The 15,651-nt window shown below is 39.3% G+C and overlaps 1 protein-coding gene across 3 annotated transcripts in view; it reads right to left on the reverse strand.

Moving 5' to 3' along the window:
• LOC122793475 (myosin VIIA and Rab interacting protein) overlaps nt 1-15,651 on the reverse strand; it is a 2,819,605-nt gene that overhangs the window by 48,316 nt on the left and 2,755,638 nt on the right. For all 3 annotated transcript variants that reach the window (XM_044061523.1, XM_044061522.1, XM_044061521.1), the window contains one exon: nt 2,479-2,560. In XM_044061523.1, the coding sequence (XP_043917458.1) occupies nt 2,525-2,560 (36 nt within the window). In that variant the 3' untranslated portion in view covers nt 2,479-2,524. The remainder of the gene's footprint in view (nt 1-2,478; nt 2,561-15,651) is intronic.

A 15,651-nucleotide genomic window follows, 5' to 3' on the forward strand; every position in this document is an offset into this window, starting at 1 on the left:
ACTTAAATACTTAAGAGCCTTTTTGTGTGCTTCCCAGCTCAGATAGACCAGGTAAACACTTACTGACACTAGATGAATAATCCCAGTCCTTCTAAAGTAAAAGCAAAGTAAAAGATTGTCTGGAGTGAAATGCTACCACAAACAAACTTAAAAGATGCGAAATGTTACTACAAACAAATGTAAAGATACGGATATAGCAGTGCACCTTATAAAAGTGTGATTATTCAATAAGAGTACTTTGCTTTGTATAAATGAGCCAAGAGCCACTCGATTATACACAATTTATAAAGTCACTAAAAACTAGATAAGCTGATTAATAAGCCCTCCGGCCAATAAAAACTACATGTAGAAATCTCAACCTAAACAGACCAGGCTATCTCCCAGTGCAGTAGATGGAAAATTCACTGACTTCTTGATGTAAAAACAAGTGCTTGCTACAGTGTAAAATACACTGCTTTATCCAACAGCTAGCTAGATAATGAATTCAGAGCAAGTAAATAATTTAATCAGTAGAACAGAGCAAGTAAATCAGTAGAACAGACAACGATGAGGCAGAATGCACTTTTTCAATATATGCACAAGGAAAGGCAAATAAATAATTCAAGACATCAACAGCAGTGTAGAAAGGGAGGAGCTTATTAAGTTCAATTAACAGTAGGGGTGGGAAGTTTAAAATTGCCAAGTTTAAAAAGCATATCAACAAATGGGACAGTGAGTGGGAAAAACTAGCAGGGAATCAATCACCAGCAGTGCTTTAGTATATGCATGGTTGAAATCTTTTTAGAAAAGAAAAAGGTGCAGTAATTCACTGTGTATTTAAGTATCACTCAAGAGACAATTTAACCAATGAAAAAACATGTGAAATGTGCAGCCTGGATAATTTAAATGTGTACCTCTCACACAGAACAAAAACACCAGGTCATGCAGATTTCTTAAACAAGAAAACAAAATGGAGCAGGTAAACAGAAAACAACTCTATTAGCAGCAGCAGGCACAGGGCAAAAATAGGACAAAAAACGATACGTGGTCCTTGTTATACCCAAGACACTGAAATATGGCTCTCAGGTCCTGAAATATGGACACATCTAGTGTGGTACATTTTATACAATAAACCTGTTCAGTTAATTAAGGGAAATCAAGTTCACAAAGGTTAATTAAAGCTCAGAATGTGACATTAGGTTCTTGTTATCTCATTCCTGCTTATAGTGCCTTTTTAGATCTGGCTTCTTTAACTAAGTGACTTTTCAGTTAATAATAGGCAATATTAGAAAAGGCAGACATTTATTAACAGAATGCCTTGCAATGCAGAAATAAATCACTGTTTCCACTTATTATTCATATTTTCATATTTATGATAATATTTCATAACTGAATGTGAAAGCTTATGTCTGATTAACAAACATGTTCTAACAATATATGTCTATGTTGCACATTTTCCAAGATATGACAATTTGTTTATAAAAGTTTAGCAAAAAATATAATTATGGCTTGGTGTGAATTAATGATACATTACAGCATTTATGGAAAAACTGTGAATTCCCTGATTATTATTATCACTTTAAAGAACACTTCTTACTGATAATATTGCTATTTGTGTAGTGTAATAGCTTTTATTTTTACAAAATACTCACATTTGCTTATCCTATGCTTCTGAAGTTGATTTTGCAGGAAACACTCTGGAATGCTAGATGTGTGTTGGCTGTTAGAGGTGTGGCATTGCACACCACACAGATGTTAATGAGTTATACCTTAATCTCTTGCTAGTTATAGTATACATGGATGAACATGTTGTAGATTTCTGCACCCATTACATCCTCTTCATCTTGATCAAGTTATAGAATTTTCTTGGCTTCCACCAAACTCTACAATTTTTAGACACAAAAACTGCTACAATGTGAAAACTATAACATTAAGTTCATCTTCTAAAAATGCTGTAGTACAAGAAACAATATAATGTAACATTGAGAACAGACTGGGACTTCTCCTTTTGGCTTTACCTGTTAGGGGTGATCCACAGAATGAATGGCAGTGGAGTTTTATGGTGTCGAGTTGCCAGCCCAGTGCCCAACCTTCAACAAAAGGCACACACATGCATACACTTACACCTAAGGCCAATTTGGAGTGTCCAATCCACCTGCAGTATGTCTTTGGGATGGGGAGGAAACTGAAGCACCCAGAGGAAACCCACATGACCGCAGGGAGGACATGCACACTCCGCACAGAAGGCACTCCAGCCAAGAATTACACCAGAGAACCTCTTGCTGTGAGGTGGCAACATTAACTGCTGCACTACCACGGCTACCCTGAGAATGGACTGGCACTCACTAAATACTTGTTAAGTGTATGCATTCAGCAAAGCTTAATTTAATGTGTTCTCTTCAAAACAGTAGTAATTTCCATTGTGTTCTTTTATTATCTGATTGAGATTTACTCAATACATGCAAAAGAGAAAAGTTTCTAATTTTTTTCTACACTTACCTTTTCTACTGGGAAGAGATCAGGTCCTGCTCCTCCAGTCCTTCAGTCAAGATGGCAATATCTGGTCCTCTGACGGCTGTAGCTGAAAAAACAAGAAAAGATTTTTGATAAACTTGCAATCAGTATTACAAACCCAACTATGTTGATCAGCTCTTCTTGGGAAGCATAATAAATAGGGGCAAGAAACTGGCTGCATGTACCGAAATCAAACTGATCTCATTGTTTGTATTATTCAGTAGGACACTGTTATTGTTGCCATCAGCAATAATATTGAAGACATGGAGAAATATGAATGTTGAAATAAGTTCAAAATTTTTATATGGTGGTTGATAATCTAAAAGGAAACTGTTGAATATGATGTTTTTCAAATGGTATTTACTGAAAGCAGTCTTTTCAAATGAAGTATCTTCTTTGGAAGGTTGGGCACCGGGCTGGCAACTCGACACTGTAAAACTCCACTGCCAATCATGAGAGGACAGGTGATCCACTCTGGTGACTCTTAACCAGGAAAAGTGGAAAGAAGTCGTCTTTTTAAATGAAGACTGCTTTTGATAAGTCAAGTGAAAGAATAGTTTCCATTTTGAAAAATGATGGAACATTGTGTTGGTGTGTGGCCATGAAGTGTGCGTGTGTGTGTGTGTGTGTGTGTGTGTGTGTGTGTGTGTGTGTGTGTGTGTGTGTGTGTGTGTGTGTGTGTGTGTGTGTGTGTGTGTGTGTGTGTGTGTGTGTGTGTGCGCACGTGTGTGTGTGTTTGTTTGCGTGAATATGTGTGTATTCAGCAATTGTGTGTGTGTGTGTGCATGTGTGCTACGTGTGCACGTGTGAGTCACACATGTTTGTATATACAATATTTGACAGTAAACAGCCTAACACTTTCAGACCACTGTAATGGGAGAAATGTGCCATCTTCTGACTTGTAGGAACTTGGCATTCCGTTATATCAAGTAAGGTTGCAGGTCTACAGTTCCCATGCACCCCAATTATATTTCGTGATTTTCTGTTGGGCAAATGTCAATTAATTCAATAATTTGTAGTGAAATTATATTTGCTTAAATGTACTTCAAATTGTCAGCACTTTTTGTTTTTCATGCCTTGAACTATTATGAGGTCAAAGCTAGCATTCCTGCAACCAGCTTACTGATATTCTTTCCCTGTCTCTCTCCGTCTTAGCTGTTTAGCTGCATAGATCCTCCCACCCTGGAAAGTGACCGGTCATAATGATTTCTGACTCTCTCACCAGATCCCAGGAAATAGCCTAGGCCAGATTTAGTATTAATTTTATAGTACACAGATCAATAAAACATTGTCAGAAGAGCTACACAAAAAGAAGCAGAAGAGAGCTATATCAACATTATTACAATATGCCTTTATTTCTCATTAGATGCAGATAAGTGTGAGAAATGCAGCCAAGTATGAATGCCTTTAGAAAGCCAAGTGAGTTTTATAATTTTCACTGTCATTTTTATGGATAAGACTTCAGGTAATACAGACTTGGCTTATGAGTTTGCTTTCTTTCTTTCTTTATTTATTGCTTCTTACTGATGACACAAGTTAGTGGTCCCTGTTTCAGAGGTTACATATGTCATGCTACAAGTGACATGACCTTCTGTTTTTTTGCATGTGTTGCATACTTCAGACTGGCCTTCAAAGAGTCAGATTCTACTTAAATTCTAAGGATGCAAGAACCCTTGGTAGAGGTTCCATTGCTAACTAAGATGTATGCAGTACTGTTCATACACTCAGCACTACTGGCCTTCAACGATAATAAAACAGCCATATATTCCAGCCTAAAATCTGAAATCTGGCTGAATCTGATTGCTCTTTTGGGTGTTTGCACATTGCTGTGTGAGACCAGTGATGACACCACCTCTAAGTATGGCATCAGGAGAGTACAAATTATTTCAGCTGGGTATGTGCATTCTGTCTACACATTGTTTATAACCTTATTAATCTATGACTATTTTCTGGAAATATTTCAAAGATCCCAGGAGGAGAACAGTGGTTCCACAATAAAGGTAGAAAATTATTGACAAGTAGTTTACTGTCAAAGCATTTTGATATTTGACTTTGACTCGAGAGCCATAAATGAGGACTTAGACTTTGTTATGAGACTTTGTGTGTGTGTGTGTGTGTGTGTGTGTGTGTGTGTGTGTGTGTGTGTGTGTAATATACACTTACAATCCCTGCAGAGACTGAGTGAATTTTATTTTATAAAGAATTTTTTTATTTTTCACTTTGTTGACTGGGTTAGTCCTACTATGTCAATGGCCTATATATACTTGAGGTGGTATTCAAACCAACAAGGGGAAATTTTGGGCAAGTCACAGATAAACTTCCCCTATTATTTCTGATAAGTGTTGTGTTTTTTTTACATCCACCAGCACAAGCAGTAGTAACCTCGGTTTAACATGTGATCTAAAGGACAGGTGAATACATCACCTAGTAACAGGTGGGGTAGGCAGCAGCAGGCAAGGAGATCTTAAAACAGGAGTGGTTGCATTTCTGAGTATTGGAGGGGAAAATTTGGATGAACAGAGCAAAGTTCTCCTCTAAGTACAGAAACATTTTACAGCAATGGCACAGCAATACTCATGTGTGAGGCACGAAACAAGGGCCAAAAGGTACCACTTCATTCACTTCCACATTTCCACACTACTAAGAGAAGGATGAAAAGAAAGAGACCATACATTGCTGTTACTAAATAGGGAACCACAGACATTGCTCTGTAAATGGGGCATGCAGTTTCTGTTAAGAAAATTCCTAACAGGAAAAAATCATGTCACTACACAGACATAGATATAAGCAGAGATATAAATACACTAAATTGTGAGTGGATCAAATGTTCCCAGTTGAGCTATGAAAATCCATACATACGCCACTTTCTCTAGCCTCCTTTTTGATGGCCATTAACAAATGGTGCAAAGAGTAAGGGATTTCTTCAAGGAAATGGGAAGGATGACTATAAAAAGCAGTACACGACTGTTCATAGATGACTTCCTGCTGCTATTAGAGCAGGTGGAGAGAATTCTCCTGGGGCTGCTAGAGATTTTGGAGAGATTCAGGGAAGAAAACAGGTTGTACTACCATCCAAGCAAATCCCTAGTGGTTATGATGGGAAGAAGGTGTCAAAAGAGCTGATATCCAGACTATTATTATCAGAGGGAGGGAAATATGTATCTGGATTTGGGATGCATTGAATATTAGGGTTGATAAGAGAGGAAAACTGGAGGGAGTAAAAATAGAAAGAAGGAAGTATGTTGGATATTTGATCATTCAGAGTGAGCACATTGTGGGTAAGAGTGATGGCTATCAGGGTAATGCAGCTACCCCTGGAACAGATATTCTACAGCTTGAGTTTAAATGTAACGAGTCACTTGTTTTACAAATTAAGAGGTAATGCCAGACTGTTTATAGGCTCATAGGCTCACAGAAGGTTACCAGCCTAATGACCCTAGGGCCTTAACAAGCCTACCAATGTAATACACTTCTTCCCTAGTTGACCATGGTTAGATGGTTGTTGTTAGCATAGCGAATCAGTGCTTAGCACTGACTGCGCCTGTCCATGAGGGACATAGCTGCTACCCTTGGGGTGAATTTATGGTCTCCCATCCAATTGTCAGGGCTGGGCTTAAACAGGATCAATGAGGACCTCTACTTCATGTGAAGTGGGAGTTTATTCTGGAGGTGTGGCAGTCTCTGGGAGATATATCTGTCTCTCCAACATATTCTGTTTATGTCACAGGTTAGGTTGAGATCCCTGTAGCGAATGACTTGTCCCATTTGATTCACAGACATGCAGCATTTCCATTAGGGCAGGGCCAGAGGTCACTGTGTAGGTCAGGCAGAGGTCACCTCTCAGCAGCCTATAGGATACAGAGTACAGAGACAGGGCCTTTAGTCTTTCTATGTAGATCATGTTTTACTGTAAAGACATAGTGATCGAAGTTTAAATTGCTGTCAACCTGTGTTTCCAAGTCTCTCACCAATGGGTTTGAGCTTTGGGGGTGCTATCTATAATGTAATTTGCAGGGGCCACTTCTTTGCCAAAGGGGATAATGACATTCTTTTTTGCATTTAGCATTAGATTGTGGCTCTGGCACTGATCATTAGTCTTTGTTAGCCCCTTTAGTAATATGTTAACATCGTTGGGGGACTCAATGATTGCACCTAGTTTGCAGTCATCTGTGAACTTGGAAAGCCACAGGCCATCTACTTTTGCCTGGCCATCTGAGAAGTAGATTCCAAATAGAAGAGGGCCCAGCACAGATCCCTGTGGTACAGCATTGGTAACTGGTCTACTAGTAGAGGTGGGATCCCCAACTTTGACAGTATGAGTTCTGTGGGTGAGCCAGTTTGCTACCCACCTAGTGACGTACGGGTTAATTCCCAGCTGGCAGAGTTTCTCAATGATACCTCAGTGGGGGATTGTGTCAATGGTGTTGGCTAAGTCAAGATAGGTGGTATGTACTGCTTTGCCCTCATCCAGGGCTTTGCTGACATTCTCGAAGAAGTCCACCAGGTTTAATAAGCAAGACCTGCCCTTAACAAAGCCAAACTTGGTCAGGTCAAGAGTTTGGAGGTCACCTACATCCTAGTTGATAAGGTCCATGATGATTCTTTCCCTGGCCATGCAGATAAGACTGGTTAGACTTATGGGGCTATAGTTCCCAGGGTCAGCTGATAGACCCCTTTTGTATAAGGGGATTACTGTTGCTGTTCTCCACTCTGCTGGAACAAAGCCAATGCTCAGGCTATGGTTGAAGAGAGTGCCAAGCAGTTCTGCTAGGTTTTGATTTAGATTGTTTAGTAAGCAGCCTGGGATGTTATCTGGTCCAATGGAGGCTGTGTTTTTGGCCTTGGAGAGGGTGGATATGACCTGATCTCTTACCAGGACATTAGGTTTTGAGGTGTTTTGTTGAGACACTTGTATGTGTGTTGCTATGTGAAGTGGGATGTGTTAGTTTTCCAGTATGTGTAATCTGTTTGCACTTGAGAGGTCTCTGGTCCTTTGCTAAGCTCTTAGTGAGTACCTCCACATAGGTGGGTCTATGTAACTTGACCTTGTCTTGTGTGCGAGGAGAGGTTTGTGTGTGTGCTGACAACCTGTTTGATATCTTGTTTATTGTTACATGAGAGGATTGATTCTAGCTTCATGGTATAGTTACAACTCTCACATATTGTATTTGTTAGCTTTTGGAGCAAGTGGTAGTCAGTATATATGAGACAATTACTTCACTGCCCTAGTATGCTCATATCAATCAAGCTAACTGGTTTAAATGTTGGGAAACTGGCTGTCCATTGTAGCAGGTTAAACTGTAAGTACTAGTTGGGGAGTAAGCAAGTTAGATTAGCTTTTGCTCTAGGACTAAATTAACTAACTAAACAAGGGTGCTTATTCTGTTGAGGATTAGGGGTGAAGGAGTGTGGTGACACTGCTCAGTGCTCAGCTGAGATGCCTACAGTGCATCAGTGTGCAGCTGAGTTTCCCGCAGCACAGCAGAGAAGCTTGGGAGGGTTCAACTGACTAACATCTAGGGAAAAAGCAGTTTCTATGAGTTTTCTACTATACAGAGCACTGCTAATCCCTGTTGTGCGGGGGGCAACTACAAACAAATGTGAGGCTTATATACAGGTGAAAATGAACAATTTTAAACTAGTCTGCCAATGGGAAATCACGCACTGATCCTTCCTCCAGCAATGCCCAGCTCAGACAGGGATATATCCATTCTACACTATTCTGCCACAAGGATGCAGGGGAGCCCTTCTTAATGTAAATGGCTGAATTTCAGTTCAAGTGTATAAAAAGCAGGCTAGAGTCAGCAAGTTTGGATGTAGTCTATGCTATCTAAGCTATATTACAGTGCAAAACAAGTGCACATAATGAAGCAGGCACAGACAGGAAAAAATAGTCAAAAAGGCACCAAGTAATGCAGTAAAACAGTTAAATGCAGTAGATCACCACACTTCAGCTATAAGGGTGCAGAAAAACACCTTCTTAATATAGAGTAGCTGGTGTGTAGCCCAAGTGTAACAAGACCCCACAAACTACCTACAGCAGTCCTAAAACTAACAGATACAATGCAATTACTTACTTAAAGCAGCAGCTGGCAGTACAGTTTTTTTTTAAAACTGCTGAAGTACAATCACAGCATATAAGAGAAGTGCAAAACATACTTAGAGCCCTTTTGTGTGTTTCCCAACTCAGACAGACCAGGCAAAAACCTGCCACCACCAGATGAACAATCCCAGTCCTCCCAGTCCTCACAATGCAAGAAGTGTCAGGAGTGAAATGCTACTACAAACAAACTTCGAAGATACAAATGGTACCACAAACAAACTTAAAGATATAGATAGATCAGTGTACTTTAAACAGCTTATAAAAGTGTTATTATTTAATAAAAGCACTTTGCTTTGTATAAATAAGCAAAGAGCATCTCAATTTTGCAGAATTTGTAAAGGCACTAAAAACAAGATAAGCCAATAAACAAGCCCTTCAGCCAATAAAACTACAAGCAAAAATCTCAAGTGTTTCACTAACACAAACAGACCAGGCTACCTCCCAGTGCACTAGACTGAAAATCCACTGATGTCTTGATGTAAAAAAAAGTGCTTGTTAGAGTGTAAAAATACACTACTTTATCCAAAGCTACTTAGATAATGAATTCAGATCAAGTAAATCAGTAGAACTGACAATGAGAGGCAAAATGCACCTTTTCAATACAAGCAAAAGGAAAGGCAAATAAATAATTCAATGCATCAACAGCAGTGTAGAAATGCAGGAGCTTATTATGCTCAATTTACAGTAGGGGGTGGGCAACTTAAAAGTTACCAGGTTTAAATAGCAGATCAACAAAGGGGATTATGTGTGGGAAATCCAAGAAGGGAATCCCCGGCAGTGCTTTAGTTTCTGCAAGCTTGAAATCTTTTCAGCAAAAGACAAACAGCTAGAAATTCACTGTGTATTTAAGTATCACTCAAGAGACAATTAACCAATGCAAAGTATAAAAATGAGCAGCCTAGAATATTTAAGTGTCTATCTCCCAGATAAAACAAAAATACCAGGTCAAGCAGATTTCTTAAAACAGAACACAAAATGGAGGAGGTAAAATAGAAAGCAACTCCATCACAGACAAAGGTTTACTTTCCTCATCCAGCAGGGATTCCCCAGCAGTGCTTTTCTTTCTGGAAGCTAGAAATCTTTTCAGCAAAAGACAAGGTGCCAGAAATTCACTGTGTATTTAAGTATCACTCAAGAGACAATTAACCAATGAAAAAGCATCTGAAATGTGCAGCCTTGATAACGTATCTATCACCCACATAGAACAAAAATACCAGGACAAGCAGATTTCTTAAAGGACAAACATTGGAGGAAGTAAAATAAACTGCAGCTCTATCACATTCAAAAATATAGGTTTTCTTTCCTCACCCAGCAGGAAATCCCCAGCAGTGCTTTAGTTTCTGCAAGCTTGAAATCTTTTCAGCAAAAGATAAACTCCAGAAATTCATTGTGCTTTAAAGTATGACTCAAAAGACAATTAACCAATGAAAAAACATGTGAAATGTGCAGTTTAGATAAGTGACGATCTCCAAAATAAAACAAAAAGACCAGGCCAAGTAGATTTCTTAAAAGAGAAAACAAAATGGAGGAGAAAAACACAGAAAGGAGCTCTATCACAGACAAAAAATAGAGGTTTACTTTCCTCACCCAGCAAGGAATCCCCAGCACTGCATTAGTTTCTGCAAGCCTAAAATCTTTTCAGCAAAAGTGAAAAGGGCAGAAATTCACTGTGTATTTAAGCATCACTTAAGAGACAATTAACCAATAGAAAAACTATGGGAAATATGCAGCCTATATAATTTAAGTGTCTATCTCCCACATATAACAAAAACACCAGGTAAAGTAGATTTCTTAAAACATAAACCAAAATAGAGGAGGTAAAACAGAAAGCAGCTCTATTAGGTATAAAAAAGTAGGTTTATTTTCCTCACCCAGGAGGGAACCCCAGCAGTGCTTTAGTCTCTGCAAGCTTGAAATATTTTCAGCAAAAGACAAACTCAAGAAATTCACTAATTCATTTATTGAAGTATGACTCAAGTGACAATTAACCAATGAAGACAATATGTGAAATATGCAGCCTAGATAATTTAAGTGCCCATCTCCCACACAGAACAAAAACACCAGGCCAAGCAGATTTCTTAAAACAGAAAACAAAATAAAGGAGGAAAAACAGAAGGCAGAAGTATCACAGACAAAAATATAGATTTGCTTTCCTCTCCCAGCAGGGAATCCCCATCAATGCTTTAGTTTCTGCAAACTTGAAATATTTTCAGCAAGACAGAAAAGGCCAGAAATTCACCGTGTATTTAATTATCAATAAAGTGACAATTAACCAATGAAAAAATGTGTGAAATGCGCAGCTTAGATAATTTAAGTGTCTATATCCCACATAGAACAAAAAAACTAGGCCAAGCATATTTCTTAAACCAGAAAAAAATGAGGGAGGTAAAACTGAAAGCAGCTCTATCACAGACAAAAATATAGATTTACTTTCCTCTCCAAGCAGGGAATCCCCAGCAGTGCTTTAGTTTCTCCAAGCTAGAAATATTTTCATCAAGAGAGAAAAGGCCAGAAATTCACTGTAATTTTACGTCTCACTCAAGAGGCAAATAACCAGTGAAAAATACAGATGAAGTGTATAGCCTACATAATTTAAGTGTCTGTCTTCCACATAGAACAAAATCACCAGGACAAGCAGATTTCTTAAAAAGGAAAACAAAATGGAGGAGGTAAAAGAGAAAGTGGTTCTATCACAGACAAAAACTATAGTTTTCCTTTTTTTACCCAGCCTGGAATCCCTAGCAGTGCTTTAGTTTCTGCAAGCTTAAAATCTTTTCTGCAGAAGACAAAGGGCCAGAAATTCACTGTGTATTTAAGTATCACTCAAGAGACAATTAACCAATGAAAACACATTTGAAATGTGCAGCCTAGATAATTTAAGAGCCTATCTCTCATACAGAAGAAAAACACCAGGCCAAGTAGATCTGTTATTACAGAAAACAAAATGGAGGAGGTAAAACAGAAAGCAGATGTATCTTAAGCAAAAAATATAAGTTTACTTTTCTCACTCAACAGGGAATCCCCAGCAGTGCTTTACTTTCTGAAAACTTGAAATCAGCAAAATACAAACAATCAGAAATTCATTGTGTATTTATTTATCACCCAAGAGGCAATTAACCAATGGAAAAACTTGTGAAATGTGCAGCCTAGACAGTTTAAGTGTCTATATCTCACATAGAACAAAACACTAGGCCAATCAGATTTATTACAGAAAACAAAACGGAGGAAGTAAAACAGAAAGCAGCTCTATCACAGACAAAAATACAAGTTTACTTTTCTCATCCAGCAAGGATTCCCCAGCAGTGCTTTAGTTTCTGCAAGCTTAAAATATTTTCTGCAGAAGACAAAGGGCCAGAAATTCACTGTGTATTTAAGTATCACTCAAGAGATAATTAACCAATGAAAACACATTTGAAATGTGCAGCCTAGATAATTTAATTGTCTATCTCTCATACAGAAGAAAAACACCAGGCCAAGTAGATTTGTTATTACAGAAAACAAAATGGAGGAGGTAAAACAGAAAGCAGATGTATCTTAAGCAAAAAATATAAGTTTACTTTTCTCACTCAACAGGGAATCCCCAGCAGTGCTTTACTTTCTGAAAACTTGAAATCTTTTCAGCAAAATACAAACAATCAGAAATTCATTGTGTATTTATTTATCACCCAAGAGGCAATTAACCAATGAAAAAACTTGTGAAATGTGCAGCCTAGATAATTTAAGTGTCTATATCTCACATAGAACAAAACACTAGGCCAATCAGATTTATTACAGAAAACAAAACGGAGGAAGTAAAACAGAAAGCAGCTGTATCACAGACAAAAATACAAGTTTACTTTTCTCATCCAGCAAGGATTCCCCAGCAGTGCTTTAGTTTCTGCAAGCTTGAAATCTTTTCAACAAAAGATAAAGGGCCAGAAATTCACTGTTTATTTACATATCACTCAAGAGGCAATTAACTGAGGAAAAAAACATGTGAAATGTGCAACCTAGATAATTTAGGTGCATACCTCCCACATACAACAAAAACACCAGACCAAGCAGATTTATTAAAACAGAAAACAAAATGGAAGAGGTAAAACAAAAAGCAACCCTATCACAGAAAAAAAATGTAGGTTTACTTTCCTCATCTAGCAGGGAATCCCCAGCAGTGCTTTAGCTTCTGCAAGCTTGAAGACTCTTCAAAAAAAGACAAAGGTCCAGGAATTCATTGTGCATTTAAGTATCACTCAAGAAACAATTAACCAAAGAAAGAACATGTGAAATGTGCAGCCTAGATAATTTAAGTGTCTATCTCCCACAAAGAACAAAAACACCATGTAGATTTCTTAAAAGAGAAACCAAAATGGAGGAAAAAAAACAGAAAGCAGCTCTATCACCGACAGAAAAGAGATGTTTACTTTCCTCACCCAGCAGGGAATCCCCAGCAGTGCATTAGTTTCTGCAAGCTTGAAATCTTTTCAGCAAAACAGAAAGGGACAGAAATTCACTGTGTATTTAAGTATCACTCAAGAGGCAATTTATCAATAGAAAAAACATGGGAAATGTGCAGCCTACATACTTTAAGTGTCTATCTCAGACACAGAACAAAAACAATAGGCATAGCAGATTTCTTTAAACAGAAACCAAAATAGAGGAGGTAAAAGTATGTAAAAGTGTATTAGTTCTGGTTTAAGCACTTGGGCTTCAGGCCAGTTATTTTACATTAAGAAGGTTCGTGGTCTGCACTCTTGTGGGAGGAGAGGCTGGACTCTGCCCTTCTGAGCTGGGAATTTCTGGTTAAAGGCTTATAGTGCCTGCAAATTTGAACTGTTTCTTACTAAAATTGGTACACTTTGTTTGCTATAACATAGACTAGATCCAGGCCTGCTGAATCTAGCTTTGTTTGTATGCTTGTTGTTTGTTTGCTTGTTATTTCCCTGAAATGCTAATTCCACCTAAAACATGGCTTTTCAGCGATTCTGTGGATCCCTAGTGATATCTGCATTGCTTACTGTACTTATTTCCTTGTTTCACTTGAAAGAAAGTTACTGTTTGTCATTTTTGCATTTAAGTTACCTGTAACACATTACATTTAAGTTACCTAGCACTTGCTCACTAAAGCAATTATATAAGTCAGCACTAAAAAATTAAAAGCACTACACCCTCACAAACTCCCCTTGAGTACCTTGTTCCCCATTGGCCCTTTTTTCAATTATAAAGGAATTCCCAATACTATTCTAGCATGTCCAAAGGTCAGTTGTCAATCTCCTCTCCGATCCAGCTGGTGAATCTGGGAATCTTGAGGCAATGTTACAACTGCCTCATGTACACAGACAACCCTCTCCTCCTCCCAACAAATTCCAACACATGTGAGAGATGCAACCATATAGCCAAACTGGAGGCTAAGCTCTCTCAACTCAGTACTGGCGTAACCAGACAGGAGGAGAAGGAAACTACACTCACTATAATTCCAGTCTCACATAGACCTACCACGACAGCAAACCAAACACATAAACACACAAAAACATACTCGGAGGCTCTAAATAAAAATCTGCCTAAGCAGCAGAGACCACCAAAGCAGACACCCAAGCAACCGCTACCCCAAAAAAAACACGTGCAACACATAGCTCACAAAGCCAGTGTGCCGAACAGTCACAGCCCTTAAGGCTAAACAACACACCTGATACACTTGTAATAGGTGACTCTATTGTCAGGCACACTGACGTCCTGCTCACCAGGCTGAACAAGGAGAAGGTCACGGTGAGCTGCCTATTGGGCGCTAGGATCCGCCACATAACACAAGCACTCAGGTCACTCCAAGGCAAGTACAAATATGACTCAGTCATTGTCCATGCTGGTGTGAATGACCTGAGACGTACCTCCCTGGACTACATGAAAGGAGACATAGAGGAGCTCTCTGAGCATGTAGCCCAGGCCGGTATGACCCTGACCTTGAGTAGCATCTTACCCTCACCAAGAATGATGCCACAATATGAAGACAAGATGATCAATTTCAACAATTGGCTTAAGTATTGGTGTCATTCAAAGGGGATCCAATGCCTGTCAGCCTGGGATGACATGCTCGACAAGCCACGATGCTTCGCTAGGGATGGCTTGCAGCTGTCACCCCTGGGCTTTCGGATATTGGCAAAGGCTCTTGCTACCCCCATAGTGCCTTTTTTAGGCAAGGCTCAAAAGACAAACCCACCTCCATAGGTATCACAAGGGATAAGTAACTAAGAGTACTGCTACTCAACGCCAGAAGTCTAAACCTCAAGATGCATGCACTCGAAACTCTCCTTAGCATGGAGAACATCGATATCTGTGCAGTAACAGAAACCTGGTTCAAGGCTCCCGAGAGCACCCCAGCACTACCAGGTTATACCTCATACCATGCTTTCCGGCCCCAAAACTTGGACCAAACCACAAAAGGAGGGGGAGTATCAATATTCTTCAAAAATGCCCACACCTCCAAGTTGGTGGCACAGCACGAAGCATCAGAGACTATCCATGTGCAACTAACAGTGGGTAAAACTGCCTTCCAGTTTATAGCCTGCTACAGACCACCCTCCCAAACCCAGGAACCCCACTTGGCCTTCCTGAGAACAATGGAAAATATGAAGGTCTCTCCAAACACCATTATATTGGGCGACTTCAACTACTCAAATATAGACTGGGAGCATTACTCTAGCTCCAACACCCTAGCCCAAAGGTTCCTAGAATTTATAAACTCAAATGCTATGGAACAACTTGTTACCACTCCCACAAGGGGGGAAAACATACTGGACCTGATCATCACCAACATGGGGACTCTATGCTCCAGACCAGAAGTGTATCCCTCACTGGTAAGATCAGACCATAAACTAATCTCACTGGATATTCACATCCCAACCCCACCCGCTGCCCAGAAAACCACAGTGAAAAACTTCTCTAAAGCAAATTTCACACTCCTCAAAACCGAGGTGGAATTCTTCAAAGCCCCCAGGCCTATGGAAAATACGCCCCAGACTGCAGAATCCTTTATAAACGCATTCTATGAACACCTTCAGGAATGCATGGATCATGCAATCCCA

This window comes from Protopterus annectens, chromosome 2.part0, assembly GCF_019279795.1.
Source record: "Protopterus annectens isolate FY-2018-M chromosome 2.part0, PAN1.0, whole genome shotgun sequence".
In the NCBI taxonomy this organism is placed as follows: Eukaryota; Metazoa; Chordata; order Ceratodontiformes; family Protopteridae; genus Protopterus; species Protopterus annectens.